The sequence below is a fragment of a genome, unplaced genomic scaffold, assembly GCF_019419815.1.
Source record: "Pyrus x bretschneideri cultivar Hongxiangsu unplaced genomic scaffold, Pyrus_bretschneideri_v1 Contig23, whole genome shotgun sequence".
Lineage (NCBI taxonomy): Eukaryota > Viridiplantae > Streptophyta > Magnoliopsida > Rosales > Rosaceae > Pyrus > Pyrus x bretschneideri.
In genome coordinates this window covers 4,121,248-4,137,661 of record NW_025999535.1, presented here as the reverse complement: position 1 = coordinate 4,137,661, position 16,414 = coordinate 4,121,248, and the positions used below count along the sequence as shown (strand labels likewise).

The window sequence follows — 16,414 nt, the reverse complement described above, 5'->3', positions numbered from 1 at the left end:
CTATACGAGTTTTTACTGCAAGAGATTAGTATGTTCTAAAGATAAATGTTTTACTAGACTTTAGAGCTCTTGACATTGAGATGCGGTGGCATAATCTTCCCTCACCCGTATAGGGACTTCTCTTATTAATCTTGTAATGAGCATCTTGAGATGTAATACATTAGTTTACATTCGCTTTAGATGTTTAGATTGCTCTGATGTCAATTTGGTATCTCTAGTGTCCATTACGTACATTTACTTAATGGTTCATCACTTTATTCTCTGTGCAATCTAACATTGAATTTTTTGGGTATTCACATTGAATTCTAGGTCGGGGTGTGTCAAAAGTCGTGATTTTAACTAACATTAATTACACAAGCATGATTAACACTTTTTACACCACATGGGTCAAAAATATCGTTTTTAGTCAAAAGAAGGATGTATGGACAATTTTACTGTCTATGAGCCTCATATGCAATTTTGGACAAAGTTTGAATGAGAATCGCAACTTTAACTATGCAGTCATACAAAAGGCATCACTTACGATTTTTGTGTAGGTATTGCTACAACCAATGACGGATCTACAGAGGGACCTGGAAGGTCCCATGACCCCTCGAAGACTCCTGAATCGTTTCTTGAAAATTTTCAGGGACCCCTCGTACTCGGATGAAGGCCATGCAGCTGCAGCAATGGCGTCCCCATTGGGAAGACGAACGTGCATAGGAAGAAAGATAATTTTGCCCTTTTCAGCCTTGGCCCAAAACACACGTTTTGGCCAACTGATTAAAACCTTTTCTTAAATAAAAAAAAAGAAAAATTAGACAATGGAAAAACGTTTTCGTTTGCTTCCTTTTTGTTTTAAGTCCCCAATGCCCCCATCACTCTTCCTGAGTCCCATACCTTACTCATCCCTTCCCCCATCCAAAACCTTAAACCGCCCATTTTCACATATCCAATCCTCAATTTTCCAATTCTCAAAACCCTAAAATCCTAAAATCCCACCCAATCTCATATTTTAATTTTACTCGAATATCATATCTCAATTTGTTTCAAATATCCACACCAGCACCATTTGGTTCAAAATTCAAATAAGATTTTTTGGTATTCTAATCTAATCTAATCTCAACTAAATTATATTATCTATTGATGGAGATTTATAATCTATTATTGATATGATTATAAATATGTTTTATGTTTGTATACTCATTTAATTATTGGAATTTTGTTTATTGATTAATTGGTATATGTTTTTTGTGTGTGTGTGTGTGTTTTTTTTTTTTGTTAATGTGTAGTGTAGAGATAAGAAATATGGAAAGGTTTTTCAAGCCAAAGAGCATATTTGCAAATGGAACATTTTCAGACTATGAAATATCGTTGTAGACGCTTGAATTAGAATTTTATAGCTTGTAATGTTGTTTGCGTATGATTTATGAATGAAATGTATTATAATTTAACTTTTAAAGGTTATTTTTATCTATAAATTTTTTTACCTTTATTATTGGGACCCTCCGAATTTAAAATTTTGGATCCGCCAACATCAAAAGTTGAATTCTTGATATTAGTGGGGGATCCATTTGTATTTTCATTACTAAATAATTGGTCAGTACATAAGTAATTGTGAATTAGTAGGCATGTCATGAGTGTGGTGCCTCAACACATGCTTAAAGAAGTTCATTAGAGAGTTGTTCTACTTACTCATGCGGCCTGGGACTAGCAACAAGTTTGTCCTTGTGGTGCCTCAACAACCGCTTAAAGTAATTCATCAGAAAATTAGTCTACTTACTTGAGTGGTCTGAGAACAATAATAGTTTTGTCGTTGTGTATTAAAATTTGACAAAAACAACTGTTAAAGATACAAAGTATTACAATATTGGCTTCTTATTCATCTAACTATCAAGTTAAATACTAATTTTTGGCGTTAAAATTAGTGATGTTGTTTTTCCTTACATGAGTTGGGCTGGTGTCACATGGTTTATTTTCATAACTTTATATATAGGATATTAATAGGGGATTTTTTTAGAAAAAAAAAAAAATTCATTGTCTTTAAGGTCATGAATTCACATGACACCAAGTAAATATAAAATTCAACAAGTGTCGCATCAAGAAATAGAAAGTTAACTTAATACTTAAACAAAGTAATCAATAGTGAAACATTCTATAACTTTACGAGTGATTATTGCTAATTTTTAAAATACAGATACAGAAAAGGTTATGATCTGAAATTACACAAGTAAAAAGTGTAATCATCCCATAGAAAAATGTGTGAGCTTTGTAAGCGATGAATTGCATTGTTGGTTAGTGGATTCTTCCTCAGTTAATGAGTTAATTACGTATCAGATTCAAGGCCTCCTTTCTTTAGCAATAATTAATGTACGATATTTTGTAGTTAAAGAAAAAGTGGCAGCTTCAAAGAAAGGAATCCAGCAACCGAAGAAAAAGAAAGCAAGCAATCCAATCAGATTAGGACCTATTTATTCTCCTTCTTCTAAGATTATCCCCATCTTAAGTAATATCTGATAAGATATTGTGGGCCAACATAGAATAAAATTTGTTTCTCTTTTAAGGTAAATCCCACAGAATACCCAAATTGGAATATATATATTGATTTACTTCACAAACAGTCAAAGGTCTGGCCGACTTGATACTGCAAACGCGGGGGAATCTAGCGTTTGCTTTATACGCTAAAATATTATTGCCGACAGCCAATGTGTCGTTTTCCAACGAGTTGTTTCTTTAGGAGCCGGCTGGACAAGCAGGAGTTTCCAATTAAAGTAACGTTAGAACATTGAGTTTATAAAATTTAGATTCAACTTTTTGAAAGAATTTGTGGAGTGCTTGTGTTCCTAGGAAGGTCAAGATTTACGTTTGGCGAGCGTGCCTAGATTCTTTGCCTACACGGTTGAAACTTTGTAGGCGACGAGTGTAGAATGAGGAGGTCTGCGTCGTGTGTGGTGGTCAAACGCAATCAACGGAGCACATTCTAAAAGATTGCAATGTGGCAAGAGCAGTGTGGTTTCGCAGCCATGGCCTAAAGGTGGATAACAGTGAACGTTTATCTCTCATCCATTGGTTAGCAAATTTAAAACTACATGTATCAATTGTTGGGTTTGAATTTTGTTTGATGATGATGTGGGCATTATGGAATCATAGGAATGAGGTTCTTTGGGAAGGCAAGGTGATACACTCGCAAGAAATTGTGCTTTGAACAGAAGAGTGGATGCAGGAATTTCATAAATGGCATAAGCCAATAGCAAGAAGGGCTGCCCGAGAGTTGCAAAAGTGGAGAAAGCCAGAGGAGGGGTGGGTTAAGTGTAATTTTGATGGGGCCTGGAATCAAAGTGGTTGACGGGTGGTTACGGGGTGGTGTTGCATAACCATCTGGGTGAGTTTCTAGCTGTTGCCGTCGGTCCCATTGTGAGCTCATAATTTGCACTGCACACAGAGCTCACTGCAGCTCGCCAAACAATGGTGTTGGCAAGGCACCATTTCCTAGAGGAGGGTTGAAAGTCCGTCAAGGTTTTTATCGAGGCCCATTATGCACACTATCGTCAGTTTATACGTATTCTACTCTTGCTCAATGAATATCGTACCTTCATTTCAAAAAAAAAAAAAAAAATTGTTTGTCTAATAGTATTCTTTTAATTAATCTGAAGGGAGCATTTTTGCTCACAACTATAAATTATAGTGAGTGCTTATCACTATCTTTTAAGGGCTAGTTTGATATTGTTGTGCTTTAAAAAAAAAAACCACTTTTGTTGTACCGTAAGAATAAACAGCTGTAAAATAAAATTGTTGAGTGTTTGGTAAACATATTTTTGTAAAAATGTTTTTAACAAAAACAAAAAAATAGTGTTAAGAGTGTTTAGTAAACGTTTATATAAATTACTGCGAATATATTAAATGAGTAAAAAAGATATAGTATTTAATGTGATATAATATTGTCAAAGAGAATAATATAAGGGTAATAATTGTAATTTTGTAAATATGTGAAGGTATATTTGTCATTCGAAAATTTCATTAAAGAGCACTGATTACTACACTTTGAAAAGAAAAAAAATTTAGAAACATGGTAGACCCTACTTTTCTTTTCTTTGTTTTTTTACTGTAATTGACGATAATGTTTCAAAAAAATCACTTCTTAAGGGAATTGTTATTAGCACTCCAAAAATCTCATTCTACACTCCTCACAAATGTATTTTTCTTTCTAATTATAGAAAGTTTGGAGTGCCAAATGAGATTTTTGGAGTGCTAATAACAATTTACTTTCTTAAACTTTTAAAATGAGGAAAGAGAAAACAGATTAATATAAAAAAGGAACTGTTATTAGTACTCCAAAAATCTCATTATACACTCATCATAAATGTATTTTTCTTTCTAATTATAGAAAGTTTGGAGTGCAAAATGAGATTTTTGGAGTGTTAAAACAAATACCTATAAAACATAGGGTAAATTACACAAAACTATCTCAACTATGGATCAAATCACAATCTCATACCTCATGTTTTAAAAATTACAATGTCATTCATAATCTTATGAAATTGTTGCAATGTTAACCTCCGCCAGTTTGTCTGTTAATTTTTCTGTTAAATGTTGACGTGACTTGGAGTGAAACCTACTCTATGGCCCAACTAGACAAAAATATTAATTAAATATTAATAAATTAAAGATAAATTATTTAAATATTTTTATTAAAAAACATGTGGGACCCACCCCTTATAATTCTCTCTTTCTCCTGATCCGTTTCAATGGGTCATTTGACACACCTCGACCTGGAATGTCAACTAGGACTCTGAATCGAGATGTGCTGGGCGACATCTGGAAGACGACGAAGCCATAAAGTGTAGTGATGTGGAAAATGTGAATAAATTTAAACTTAAAAGTGCCTAAATACAAGAGTGTGCTCCTGAGAGCGGGAATGAACCTAATTCACACGTGATGACAGAATATAAGTACAGTACAATAAAATAGGATGAGAATTATACCATCGATGGTAATCGTCTACACCAAGATTTGCCAATAATCCTCGTTGGTACGAAAACTCAACTACTAGAACCTGGAGGGACGAAAAACAAGGGTGAGTGGCCCTGAAAATAAAGTTTTAATAAAAACCTTTTGAAAATATTATAACCCCTCGCCGTAAAACCTGTATAGTTTCCAAAAAATACTACTATGTAGGTATGAAAACCAATGCACAAGAGTAGTGAAAACTGAAGTATGCCATGTCATAATATCTCAGCAATAATAAATGTAATCCAGGTGTGAAACCAATATAAAATAGTATGCCAGTTCGAGTCACCTAACGTGACCTGTACGACTGGACCTGTAGCTCATCAATCTAGGCTAGTGCACGAGTCGGAGTCACCTAGTGTGACCTGTACGACAAGCTTGGTATAAATATGTACGCTTAAGTGCTACGATCACGTGAAGGCTGTGCGATAATTCGCGGGTCACCTATGAGTCGGAACCACCTATTGTGGTCTGTACGATAGGATGACACCAGACTTGGATCCAAGATGAGCATGTGGTGCAGAAGGTGAACAATTACGTGAAGGCTGGCCCTAGCCCCGGGTAGGAGCACTAATACTGAGGTGCAATCATGATGAGCTCTAAATAAATGTGTGCATACCAATGCAATACAACCTATTCAATCACAAAGTAAACTTACCTGAACTTACATATGCATCCTATAGGATCGTTTGGCATTTCACAATTTCATAATAATGCAACATTTTAAATATAACAATATTTAATCATGGCATGATATGCATAACTCAGTTCAAAGCATTCGTGGAAACTATAAAGTTTATATATATTATAAAAAAGAAAAAGACCTACTCACCTGGAGTATGCACTACAACTACCTAGCACGAATATCGAGATGTCACGAATGATCGGCGCCTAGAACAAATATTCAGTCACATCTCAGAATTCTTATCGATAGAACATATAACTTACATAAAATACATCCCCAAGGATGTTCTAGAATGATTTGGGACCCAATGACCAAAAGTCAACCGTTGGTAAAAAATTGACGGTAGTTTCCACAACCCTACGTAACTCGATCTGGAAGATCCGCATCATAGATTTCCGATCCGTAACTTCCAAAAATCCACACTATACTTCTAAAACATCATACTAAAGTTTCATTACGATCCAATGGTTGGATCTCTGCCAATTGCAAGTTCAAGTGGCGGTTAACGTTTTATTTTATGAACTTACAAATCCAATTCGGGAAGATCCGTACATTGGATTCCCAATCCATAATTTCCTATGATCCTCATATATTACGTACTATAAAATATTAAAATTTGGTGATGATCCAACGGTCGGATCATTGATTATAATCAAGTGCCAGATTCTATCAAAATTATGCTCATATGATGAGATTTCATCAATCTAACTTCACCTATAGAATTGGGGTATCAAACTTAGTTTAGGAAGGTTAGGGGATGTCTCGGGCCATGCGCCACCGTACACGGCGGTCGGCTGTCCCGACTGGCCAAAAAAATCAACTATTTCTAAAAGTTCCCAAATTTCATAGAAATGAAGATCTTAATGAGTAAAGCAAGTTTTATACCTGTGGTCAAGTCCAATTTAGCCGGGAAAAGCTTCAAGTCGCCACGCCCGAACCCTAGGATTTGGGTTCTTGATTCGACTCTAAACAAGCTTCGACACCTTAACCAATGCATGGGCTTTGTTCTTGAGGTTGATGGGAGTACATTGGTGGTGGAAATTGCACGAAATCATTGCATGAATGGCGGATTCACCGCTGTGGGTGTCCTCCGAGCCGACGTGAGTGTTCGTCGTGAAATCACGACCTATAGCCATCAAACTTGGGTGGTAATGGAGATTGGGATGACACCGAGTTGATTGGTGGTGTTGGTTGGCTACAATTTTTCAGAAAATTGAAGGAAAACCGAAGAAAACAACAGGAAAATTTGAAGAGAAACGGGTCGGTCGCGCGGGGAAGAATTGGGTCAGGGTGATTCGGTGCTCCTCCACTCTTTCCTTTTTCTTCCTTTCTTCTTTTTCTCATTGGTCACTCACCCTCTCCCCCTTTCTCCTTCTCTCCATTCGTCCTCACCTCTCCCTCTTTTCTCTCCTTTATTTTCTATCTCCACCGACCATCTTTCATTCCATTCAATCTCAGCCACACATGTGGCTTTCCAGATTTTGCTCCAAAAATCTGGAACGTTCCAAAAAATAATAAATTTACAATTTTGCCCTCGACTTCATTCGTTAATAACTCCTTCATTATAACTCCAAATTACGTTCTGTTTGTGCCCACGCATTCGTAACAATGAGTACTACGACGATACGCCAAGAAAATGGATCTTATGTGACTTCACAAGGCGGTCACCAAAAGTCAATGCATTTGCCTCGAAGGGCATTTTCAAAATTTCACATTTTAAAACTATAAAAACCGTAGTTTTTGGGGACGAGTCGTTACATCCTTCTCCTCGGCCATCTCCACCTCCCTCCCTTGGAGCTCCTCCCCCTCCTCTTCCTCCACCAAATCCCTGCTGTTGAACCCACCCCCTATAAACCCATCACCCTTATCCATCTTCCCCAATCCAAAACCTCAAAACCTCAAATCCCTCATCGTTAGCACAAGATCTCGACTTTACTCTATGCGCACTCCCTCTCTGTCACCAGGTCACCCTTCGCTCAACAATGTCAAGATAACTTTCGGATCGCCCATTTACGATGATGGGTTCCTCATCATTTTCGGAATCAAGAACAACATCAATTTTTATCCCCTCATCGTCGTCAGCCTCGCCGATGACATCTTCTACCTCTACTTCGACCCCTGCATCTCGACCTTCTACCTCCTCTCTTCTAGATCCTTAAATTCGACCCAGTCCCCAGGCCTGACAAACCCTTGCTTGCAAAAAAAAAAAAAAAAGTTTGGGTTTTTTTTGTCCATTTTTTTTTCTGGGGGACAGAGAATGAGTGGTGAAATTTGGAGGATGAACGTGAAATTTTTTTGGAGAAAGAGGAGGAGAGTGGTGAAATTTTTTTTTTCTTTATGCCGATTTGAATTTCTGGGAAACAAACGAAATGAGTTGTGAAATATAGAGGATGAAGGTTAAGAATGGAGGAAGAAAGAATCTCAGGAAATTGGATGTGAGAAAGAGATAGGAGAGAGAGAGGAGAGAGATCGGTTGTGAGAGACATAGGAGAGAGATTGGATGTGAAAGAAAGATAGGGGAGAGGAGAGAGATCGGATGTGACAGGGTTGGAGAGAGAAGAGGGTGAGTCCCATATGTTTTTACAAAAAATATTAAAATAATTTTATCGTCAATTTATTAATATTTTTATCCACATGGGCTAAAGAGTGTGGTCCACTTTAAGCTACGTCAATATTTAACAAAATAATTAAACAAATTGACGGAGATTTGACATTGTAACAAATTTGTAAGATGAAGTATAATATTGTCATTTTTAAAATATAAGGTATGAGATTATGATTTGACCCATAGTTAAAGTAATTTTGTGTAATTTATTCTAAAAAATATATATTTTAATTGACTGTTCCATCTTCTTTTCCAAACCTACAACCCATTAGAGCCTTAGCGCGCTTCCTTCGTTGTCGTCCACACCCGGTCTCCTTCTCCTCCTCCCATTTCAGATTATCTTTACCCTAGAACAATGTCTAGAGAGAGAGAGGTTGGATGGGGGAAGAAGAAGGAGAGGTTGAAGGGAAGAAAATAGCCGGCGGCAAGGAGGTGAGATGGCTGCTGCCGGCGAGGTGATGTGACTGGGTTAGGTGACTGTTGAAATTATTTATTTCATGATTACTTAGTTTTGTAAAGCTTTTAAATCAAAATTGAGCGTTTGAATCATCATTGTTGTGGGTTCGAAGGCTGGTATCCTCAATTGGAAATATGAGAGAGAGAGAGAGAGAGAGAGAGAGAGAGAGAGAGAGAGAGAGAGAGTATGCAAGAGGGTGGGTTCGCCGACGGTGGCAAGGTGATGGTGGCGGTGCAGCTTTCTTGACTGTTGGGTTTTTGTATTTTTAATGTTTATTAGCTTTTTTATGCCTTTTAAAAATTTAATAATAAACCTTTAATATAAATGTTAACTACAATTAAAAATAGACACGTAGCAGTCTTAAAAGAAGGATGATGAGCATCCACCATAGTTAATGTGAAATGGTTTGAAATATCCAAATGACGAATTTTGTTGGAAATGATGGTGAAATGTTTGTGGTAAAGCTATAAAAATCTGCAAGTGGGTAAATATATTGAGAAAGAAAAGAATTTTGAGTAATGCTCGGAGATCAACTATTTAAACTAGAGTAATGCTAGGTAAATTAAAATTGTAGACGAAATTTGTATTAAATGATATGTTATCTAAACATGTTAATCAACAGTTAAACAATTAAGTAATAATTCAATCATTAATTTTCATGTTATTTAGTTTACAAAATTCAGTCGACCTAGTATTCCTCTTTAAACTATATTTTGTATATAGAAATGCTAAGAAGATTTTTTCAAAGTGAGACTCTATGAACTCTACACTACCTCATGTTTTTTGCACAAGATTTTACAATATTAGCACGCGAATTGTGCCAAAAACGTGATAAGATGGGGAGTAAAAAAAAAAAAAAATCTATGATAGCATAGAAAATAAAAATATATATGTCAAGTTCTATACTAACATATTTCCTCATTTCTTAATATAAAATCTATCGTTGTATAAAAAATAAAAATAAACCAAGCCCCTAAACTTTATGTGTTGGGTTTAAATATATTTTTTCATCTTTGTTTAATTGATAAAGAAAACAAAAACTTCATTTAGGCCGGCCCATACATAGAAGATTGAATGAGTCATCAGTAGTCACAAATCTTTCAACAAGACTTCAACCAAATAAAATAAGAGTAGTGCTATCCAAACATTTTTTTTTTTTAAACTTTTCACACATACTTGGTAATATTTGTTCATTGATCTTTTTCAATTTATACTAATTGATAATTAAAAATTAAACGGAATCTGAAAAAAGTAAAAATAAGTGTATTGTTATCACCATCCCAAAATAAAAGAAATGAGCCAGATGACCCCTGTAGAAGCATTTTTATAAGAATTGGAGCACATCTTAAAAAGGAAAAAAATATGAAAAAAATAGAAATTTTAAATTTGGATGGAATTACTTGGAATTTAAAATATCAATTTAAAAATATAAATAGAAATAGTTGGAAAAATTAGTCTTCTGAATCATAATTAATGCTTAAAAGTTAAGTAATACAAATCGTCTTCCCCCCCACCACGTCATATCATATCCCCCACCACCAACCGAAAAGCACGATTCAGACACTGACCGACTCCCCCAGTCCCTCTCCTTTATCGCTTACCAATCTCCACCTCACATCCAATCCCCCGCCGGTGTGCAGCACCGAACCCACCCGCCTCCCGCCATGTCTAAACCCTCTGACGTGTCCTTCTTCCTCCTCCTTCTGGTCCTCTGCGGCCAGGCCCATGGAGGCCGCTTGCTCCTCTCCGACTTCAACCAATCAACGTCATCCGATCTGATCTCCGATGGAGTCCACCACCACCACCGGTCCCATACCTTCGCGCCCTACCTCACTCTCAAGAACGCCCTCTCGGCGGAGGACTCCACCTGCGAGCAGACCTACGGGTTCCTGCCCTGCACCACCACCGTGATCGGCAACCTCTTCCTGATTCTGGTGTATGGTTACCTGATGTACTTGGCCGCCACCTACCTCTCCAACGGCAGCGAGCTGTTGCTCGAGATTCTCGGGCCCGGTATCATCGGAGGCTTGTTCCTCCCCATCCTCGGCGCCCTTCCCGACGCCATGCTCATTCTCGGTCAGTCTCTTTTTCTTACTCGCTGTTTGGTTGCCGAGAAAGTGATAGAAAATTATCATTTTTTTGTTTATTTCGGATGAAATTATGCAGTTTTAAATATCGACTTTGTGTGAGTGATGTACAGTGATAGACCATAGTATTATGCACTGTTTTGTTTGTGTTTGCTTTCGAATAATTCAACTTTTTTCCTTTCAAAATTGAAAGATTATACCTTTAAACTTTTGCAACCTTTGTGTTCTTTTCTTCTTTTCAATATTTAAATAAAACAAATTAGAATTATCAACTTTTTTTCGAATGTATCTTTTCATTTGGATCCCAGTAGAGAGAATATGAAATGAATTTTGAATTGTGATGTAGATTGGATCCCACTTTTGTTAGTTGCTCTATCTGTTTGCGATTCGAATTTGGGATTGGCCCCAGTTGTTTAGCTTTATGCCTTGTCCTTAATACCAAAATTTTGCTCGGATTTGAAGATTTTGATCTGGAATAATTGGACCTGTTTCGGTTTAGTGATCGTACTTCAGAAGCAAATTTAAGATAAAAAAAACAAAGATCGAATGCTTAAAAGCTAAATCAAGAAGAGAAGAGAGTGTTCCTGCAATATAAATTGTGCTGAATTAGCCCTTTGCATATGCAAATTTTGGAACTTTAGGGCCTGTTTGGTATCGTATTAATTTGTTTTTCATAATTTCTCAAAACATTTCTTAAGAACATGTTATAAGAACAATTTTATTTAAGATCCAAAAATTTGTTCGCTATGAGATTCAAAATTGTTTTTAAATTTTAATAATTAAAAAGAATAGAAAAATATCGTACAACAACTCAATTGGAGGGTCGGAGGAGAGGGAGATTAGAGAGAACAAGAGAGATGAGAGAGAAAGAAGAGTGAGAGGAGAGAGATTCGGGAGAGGAGGGGAGGTGAGAGAGATGAGAGAGAAAGAGCAGATGGAGAAGAGAAAAGTAGGAGAGAGAGATTCGAGGGAGGAGGGGAGGAAAGAGAAAGAGGAGAGAAATCTGGAAGGGAGGAAAGAGTAAGATATGATAGAGAGAAAAATAGGGAGTGAGAGGAGAAGAGAGAGTAAAAGTAGTGGATTACGGTTTAAAAACTCACTTTCTGTGTTTTCTAGAAGTAGGTTAATTTTCAAGTTAGTTTTGAATTCAGTTTTTGAAAACAGTCCTCCCAAACAAGCATTCAAGTTGTAAAACTTAAAAAGTGGTTCGAGTCTAAAAAGTTGGATTCAAGTAGAATACCAAATAGGCTCTTACTTTTATGCAATAGTCTAATATATCATTTTCTCAAATACCTTAAACCTTCGCATTAGTCTTTAGCTATACATGTTCGGTTTTCGGGGATGTGTGGTGTGTTCTAAAAAAAGGATGCTCTTTGTTTTATCCATCCTATTTAGATTATCTATTTAATAATTAACTTTTAATGGCTTCTGATATGTAATGTATTATTTTCAGTATCCGGACTTTCTGGAACTAAAGAAACTGCTCAAAGTCAGGTCTCTGTAGGAATGGGCTTGCTAGCTGGTTCTACTGTAATGCTTCTTACGGTAATATGGGGTTCCTGTGTTATTGTCGGAAAGTGTGATATTCAGGGATCGATTGCCATGGATAACAAAGATACAAAAGGGTTGAGCTTAACTGGTAAGTCTATATTCTCTTTGCACGTTTATTTGAGAAATGTAAATTGCAAATTTTATATGCATTGTTTGCACCTTACAAACATTGTTCTCTTTATCTGTGGTCAGAAATTATTTTCACCTATGGTAAATGGGAAAATACACAATGACGATTAACAAAGGATTGATTAAGATCCACATGTGTGAATGCATGTGTTATATGTTGACCAGTGAAAGTTTAATTAGTGATGAAATTCTAAACAAAGATTGAAAAATGAAATTAAGAGAAAATTTGTATTCTTGATGACATGTAGTGGGAAGAATGCTTTGTTGAATTAGTTGATATTTGTTTCCTAATCTCCGGTTCTGTATATGAACAAGAGAGAGCAAGTTGTGAATGTTCCAACAAGAAAACTTGACTACTTGACCTTCTTGTTCATCTAAAAAAACCCAGTTTTATATGCCTTGTTGATTGAATCTTTTAAATTATTGTGTTTGCCACTTCAGGAATCATAAATTTTGAATGTCTGATATATAAGTAGATATGAACTAAGCAGAACTGTTGGTAATTGCAGGTTCTGGTGTCAGTACTGATATCTGGACAAGCTATGCTGCAACGATTATGATTGTATCTGTCATCCCATTTCTTATTGTGCAATTACCACAGCTCCTCAATTCCACCTCGGGTAGACACCTAGCAGTTTTGATCTCACTCGTTGTCTCGGTAGCACTATTGCTTTCTTATTGCCTTTATCAGGTAATTATAGTTTTGATGCAGCAAGTCAGCAATTGCATACACTGTGTAGTGTAACCAATCTTTTTTTTTTTTTTTTTTTTTTTTTACTGTTTGCTTAATTTATAAAGCTTATTTGTAATCTACGGCTAACAAATTTGTCCGCTTTTCTTCCATCTATGTAATTTGCATTTTCATGTGAAGATTGCTGGTACTTATGCCTAGTAAAGCTAACTTTGTCAACTTGTAAGAAAAAGGAAAAATAATTGAAGATGACATGATAGGTATTATAAACTAAGAGGGGGTGTTTGGGTTGTTTCATATCTTTGATTGGTATTATAAACTAAGATCACAAATTTGTCTTGCCTTCTTAGAAGGATTCCATATCACTAGATTGGTGGAAACTGTCGCTTGTTAATTTTTAAACTATGAACTTCAATTAGTAATGGGATTCGGGATATGCTTGGACAGCCCTATTATTAATCAAGGGTGAGCAACCGCCTATGCTTTGTAGGTTTCATTATTAAAAGGTCTGAGTACTTTCAAGCGCATTAATATTCTGTAAGTTCTTTTATACCAAAGGTTTGGATACCCATTGCGATTCTGTCATGCTAGTTCCGTAGGTAACATAAACTGTTTCAATTTTCTTTTTCCTAGTATTACGAATTGGATCTTCACGCTTATTTTCACTGCTATTGACTGATATTTAATTGTTGTTGCAGGTGTTTCAGCCTTGGATCCAGAGGAGAAAAATTGCTTATGCAAAGCACAAGCATGTAATATCAGGACTCTTACAACACCTGAAGAAGCGTGCATTGGGAAAGCTTCTTAATGATGAGGGTGAACCTGATGCAGACATTATCGAGAAGTTAGTATTTTATAATAGTATTACCAATGGAGTAGTTAGTCATGTCTGTGCTTTGTCTCTCTTTGTTCTGAGAGATTGTTGCATTTTTTTATTTTATTTTATTGTTGGAATTTGTTCCAACTCGTTTTCTGATTGGATATGTGTCAGGTTGTTTTGTACAATTGACGAGGATAGGGATGGGTTTCTTTCAGCTTCTGAATTAAGAGCACTGATTGTAGGAATCCGGTTTGATGAAATACAGTTGGATAACAATGAAGCTGTAGAGAAAGTGATGATTGATTTTGACACTTCTCGTGATTCCCATATCAGTAGTGATGAGTTCTTCATTGGCATCTCAAAATGGCTCAATGAGGCAAAGCGTCAAGGAGATATCAGTACTGACCCCAGTAATCGTACAATGAAGTTATTAACAGACTTTCACAAGGTAATGTTTGCTTATGAAGATAGATTTAAGGTTTGCTTATTTGATACGACTTTTCTATGCTAATCTGTTAATGCTTTGTCGAGTATAGCGAACAAAAGAAGAGCATGCTCTTTTGGGGCCGGATGACCAAAGTGATGAGGTTGTCGAGGGTGTTGAGAATGTGAAGTGGACCTCTATCAAAGCAGGATTAATGTTGTTGGTAGGAACTCTTATTGCCGCTGCATTTGCAGATCCCTTGGTAGACGCTGTTGATAATTTCTCCGATGCCACAAGCATTCCAACTTTCTTCATCTCATTCATTGCTCTACCTCTGGCTACTAATTCTAGTGAGGCTGTATCAGCGATTATATTTGCCAGCCGCAAAAAAATAAGGACTGCCTCGTTAACATTTTCTGAGGTTTGTATCTCACATATCCCATCTCTTGATGTTTTACCAATCTGCAAGCCTGTCAATATTTCACATCTTCAACAGTTGTATAATTTATCAGTTGAAGCTTTTACAAGTTTGCCATAAACTTACAACTTTAAGTTTTAGACTTCCACTCAGATCAAACTCTTTTCTAAAGTGTCCAACTCAATCCTATTAAATTATTATTGACCAAATTCAACATTGTTTAGGGTATCCTGCACAATTAGCCATTTAACATTCTTCTGTTTGTCATGATTTAACTATGTTGATGGAGGAATGATATTTAATTTGAATCTGTGATTTCACCCTCCATCGTATTAGTTGATTGACATAATGCGCTCATAGTACAAGAAGGTTTTATTTTGAGTATTTGACTGAAGCCGAGATGCTATATTAATTGATGGGTGCTCGAGAGCACTAATACAATTGCATGGAAGATTTATTTTGATAACTATTGCACTGAAGGTACTATTGAAGGTGCTGCATCTAACCAAAAGAACAGAAAAAGAAAAAAAAATGAATGTATGAAAGTACTGTATAATTTGAGTCCAATTCATGAACGTGAAAAGTAATGTACTGTATGGTTTTGTTGCTATCACGCCGTTGCAATCATGCGGTTGAAATATGACCTCTTTATCTGTGTTTCTTGTTGCAGTTATATGGTGCAGTAACCATGAATAACCTCCTCTGCCTAGCGGTATTTTTGGCCCTGGTTTACGCCAGGGGATTAACGTGGGACTTCTCATCGGAAGTCCTGGTGATTCTCATCGTTTGCGTTGTGATGGGTCTTCTAGGCAGTCTCCGCACCGTCTTCCCTCTTTGGACGTCTTCAATTGCTTACCTACTCTACCCATTCTCCCTGGCGCTGGTTTACGTCCTGGACTATGTTTTTGGCTGGTCATAGACACATGAGGTCGTACGAATCCGTTTTGAGTGGTCTTCGGCTTATATAAATCGACATGTTTTTTTCAGTTTACAATTTTCTTATGGTTTCCATGATATTTGATAATGTTCTTGTGAGTATGCCTGTTTCATTTTCGTCAGAAACTTGAGATTTGTAGGGGCACTTGTATTATCAGACAATTTTCTCTGTATAAGCAAAACCCTGATATGTTATTGCAATTTTAACATCTCGAGTTATACCTTCTGAAATTTGTTATCTTGTTTTTGCTTTTTTTTTTTTTTTTTTTTTGGTCAAACAATAGATTTTGTTAGATTAGTTATCGACGAGGTTTGAACCTACGCTATTATGCAAGAACTCAACACCTTTCCACTGTTGTCGTAAATGGCTACTTGCTATCTTGATTGACCTAAACATTTTTTGCTTCGATTATGGGGGTTACGGTTAGCGGTTTTATCCCAGTTTATCTTTTGACACTAAAATACTCAAACTGGAAGTGTCGGAAGCTAAACCAGAAGTGCCAAAATCGCCAACTATTCGAGGATAAATTAAAATTTGGCAACTCGTATGCTGACATTTTTAAGATATGTGGGCACAAATATTGCTGACGTGGCCACACGATTGGCTGAGGACCTCGGTTGACTT

At 36.4% G+C, this 16,414-nt stretch overlaps 1 protein-coding gene across 1 annotated transcript; it reads left to right on the top strand.

The window, feature by feature from the left end:
- The first annotated feature begins 10,382 nt into the window (after positions 1 to 10,382).
- On the top strand, positions 10,383 to 16,020 carry LOC103940071 (sodium/calcium exchanger NCL-like). Its single transcript, XM_009350142.3, has 7 exons — positions 10,383 to 10,809; positions 12,274 to 12,459; positions 13,010 to 13,191; positions 13,890 to 14,035; positions 14,183 to 14,459; positions 14,548 to 14,856; positions 15,524 to 16,020. Exons 1-7 carry the CDS (start codon positions 10,398 to 10,400, stop codon positions 15,770 to 15,772), a joined length of 1,761 nt encoding a protein of 586 aa, XP_009348417.2. The 5' UTR covers positions 10,383 to 10,397; the 3' UTR covers positions 15,773 to 16,020.
- The last annotated feature ends 394 nt before the right edge of the window (positions 16,021 to 16,414 follow it).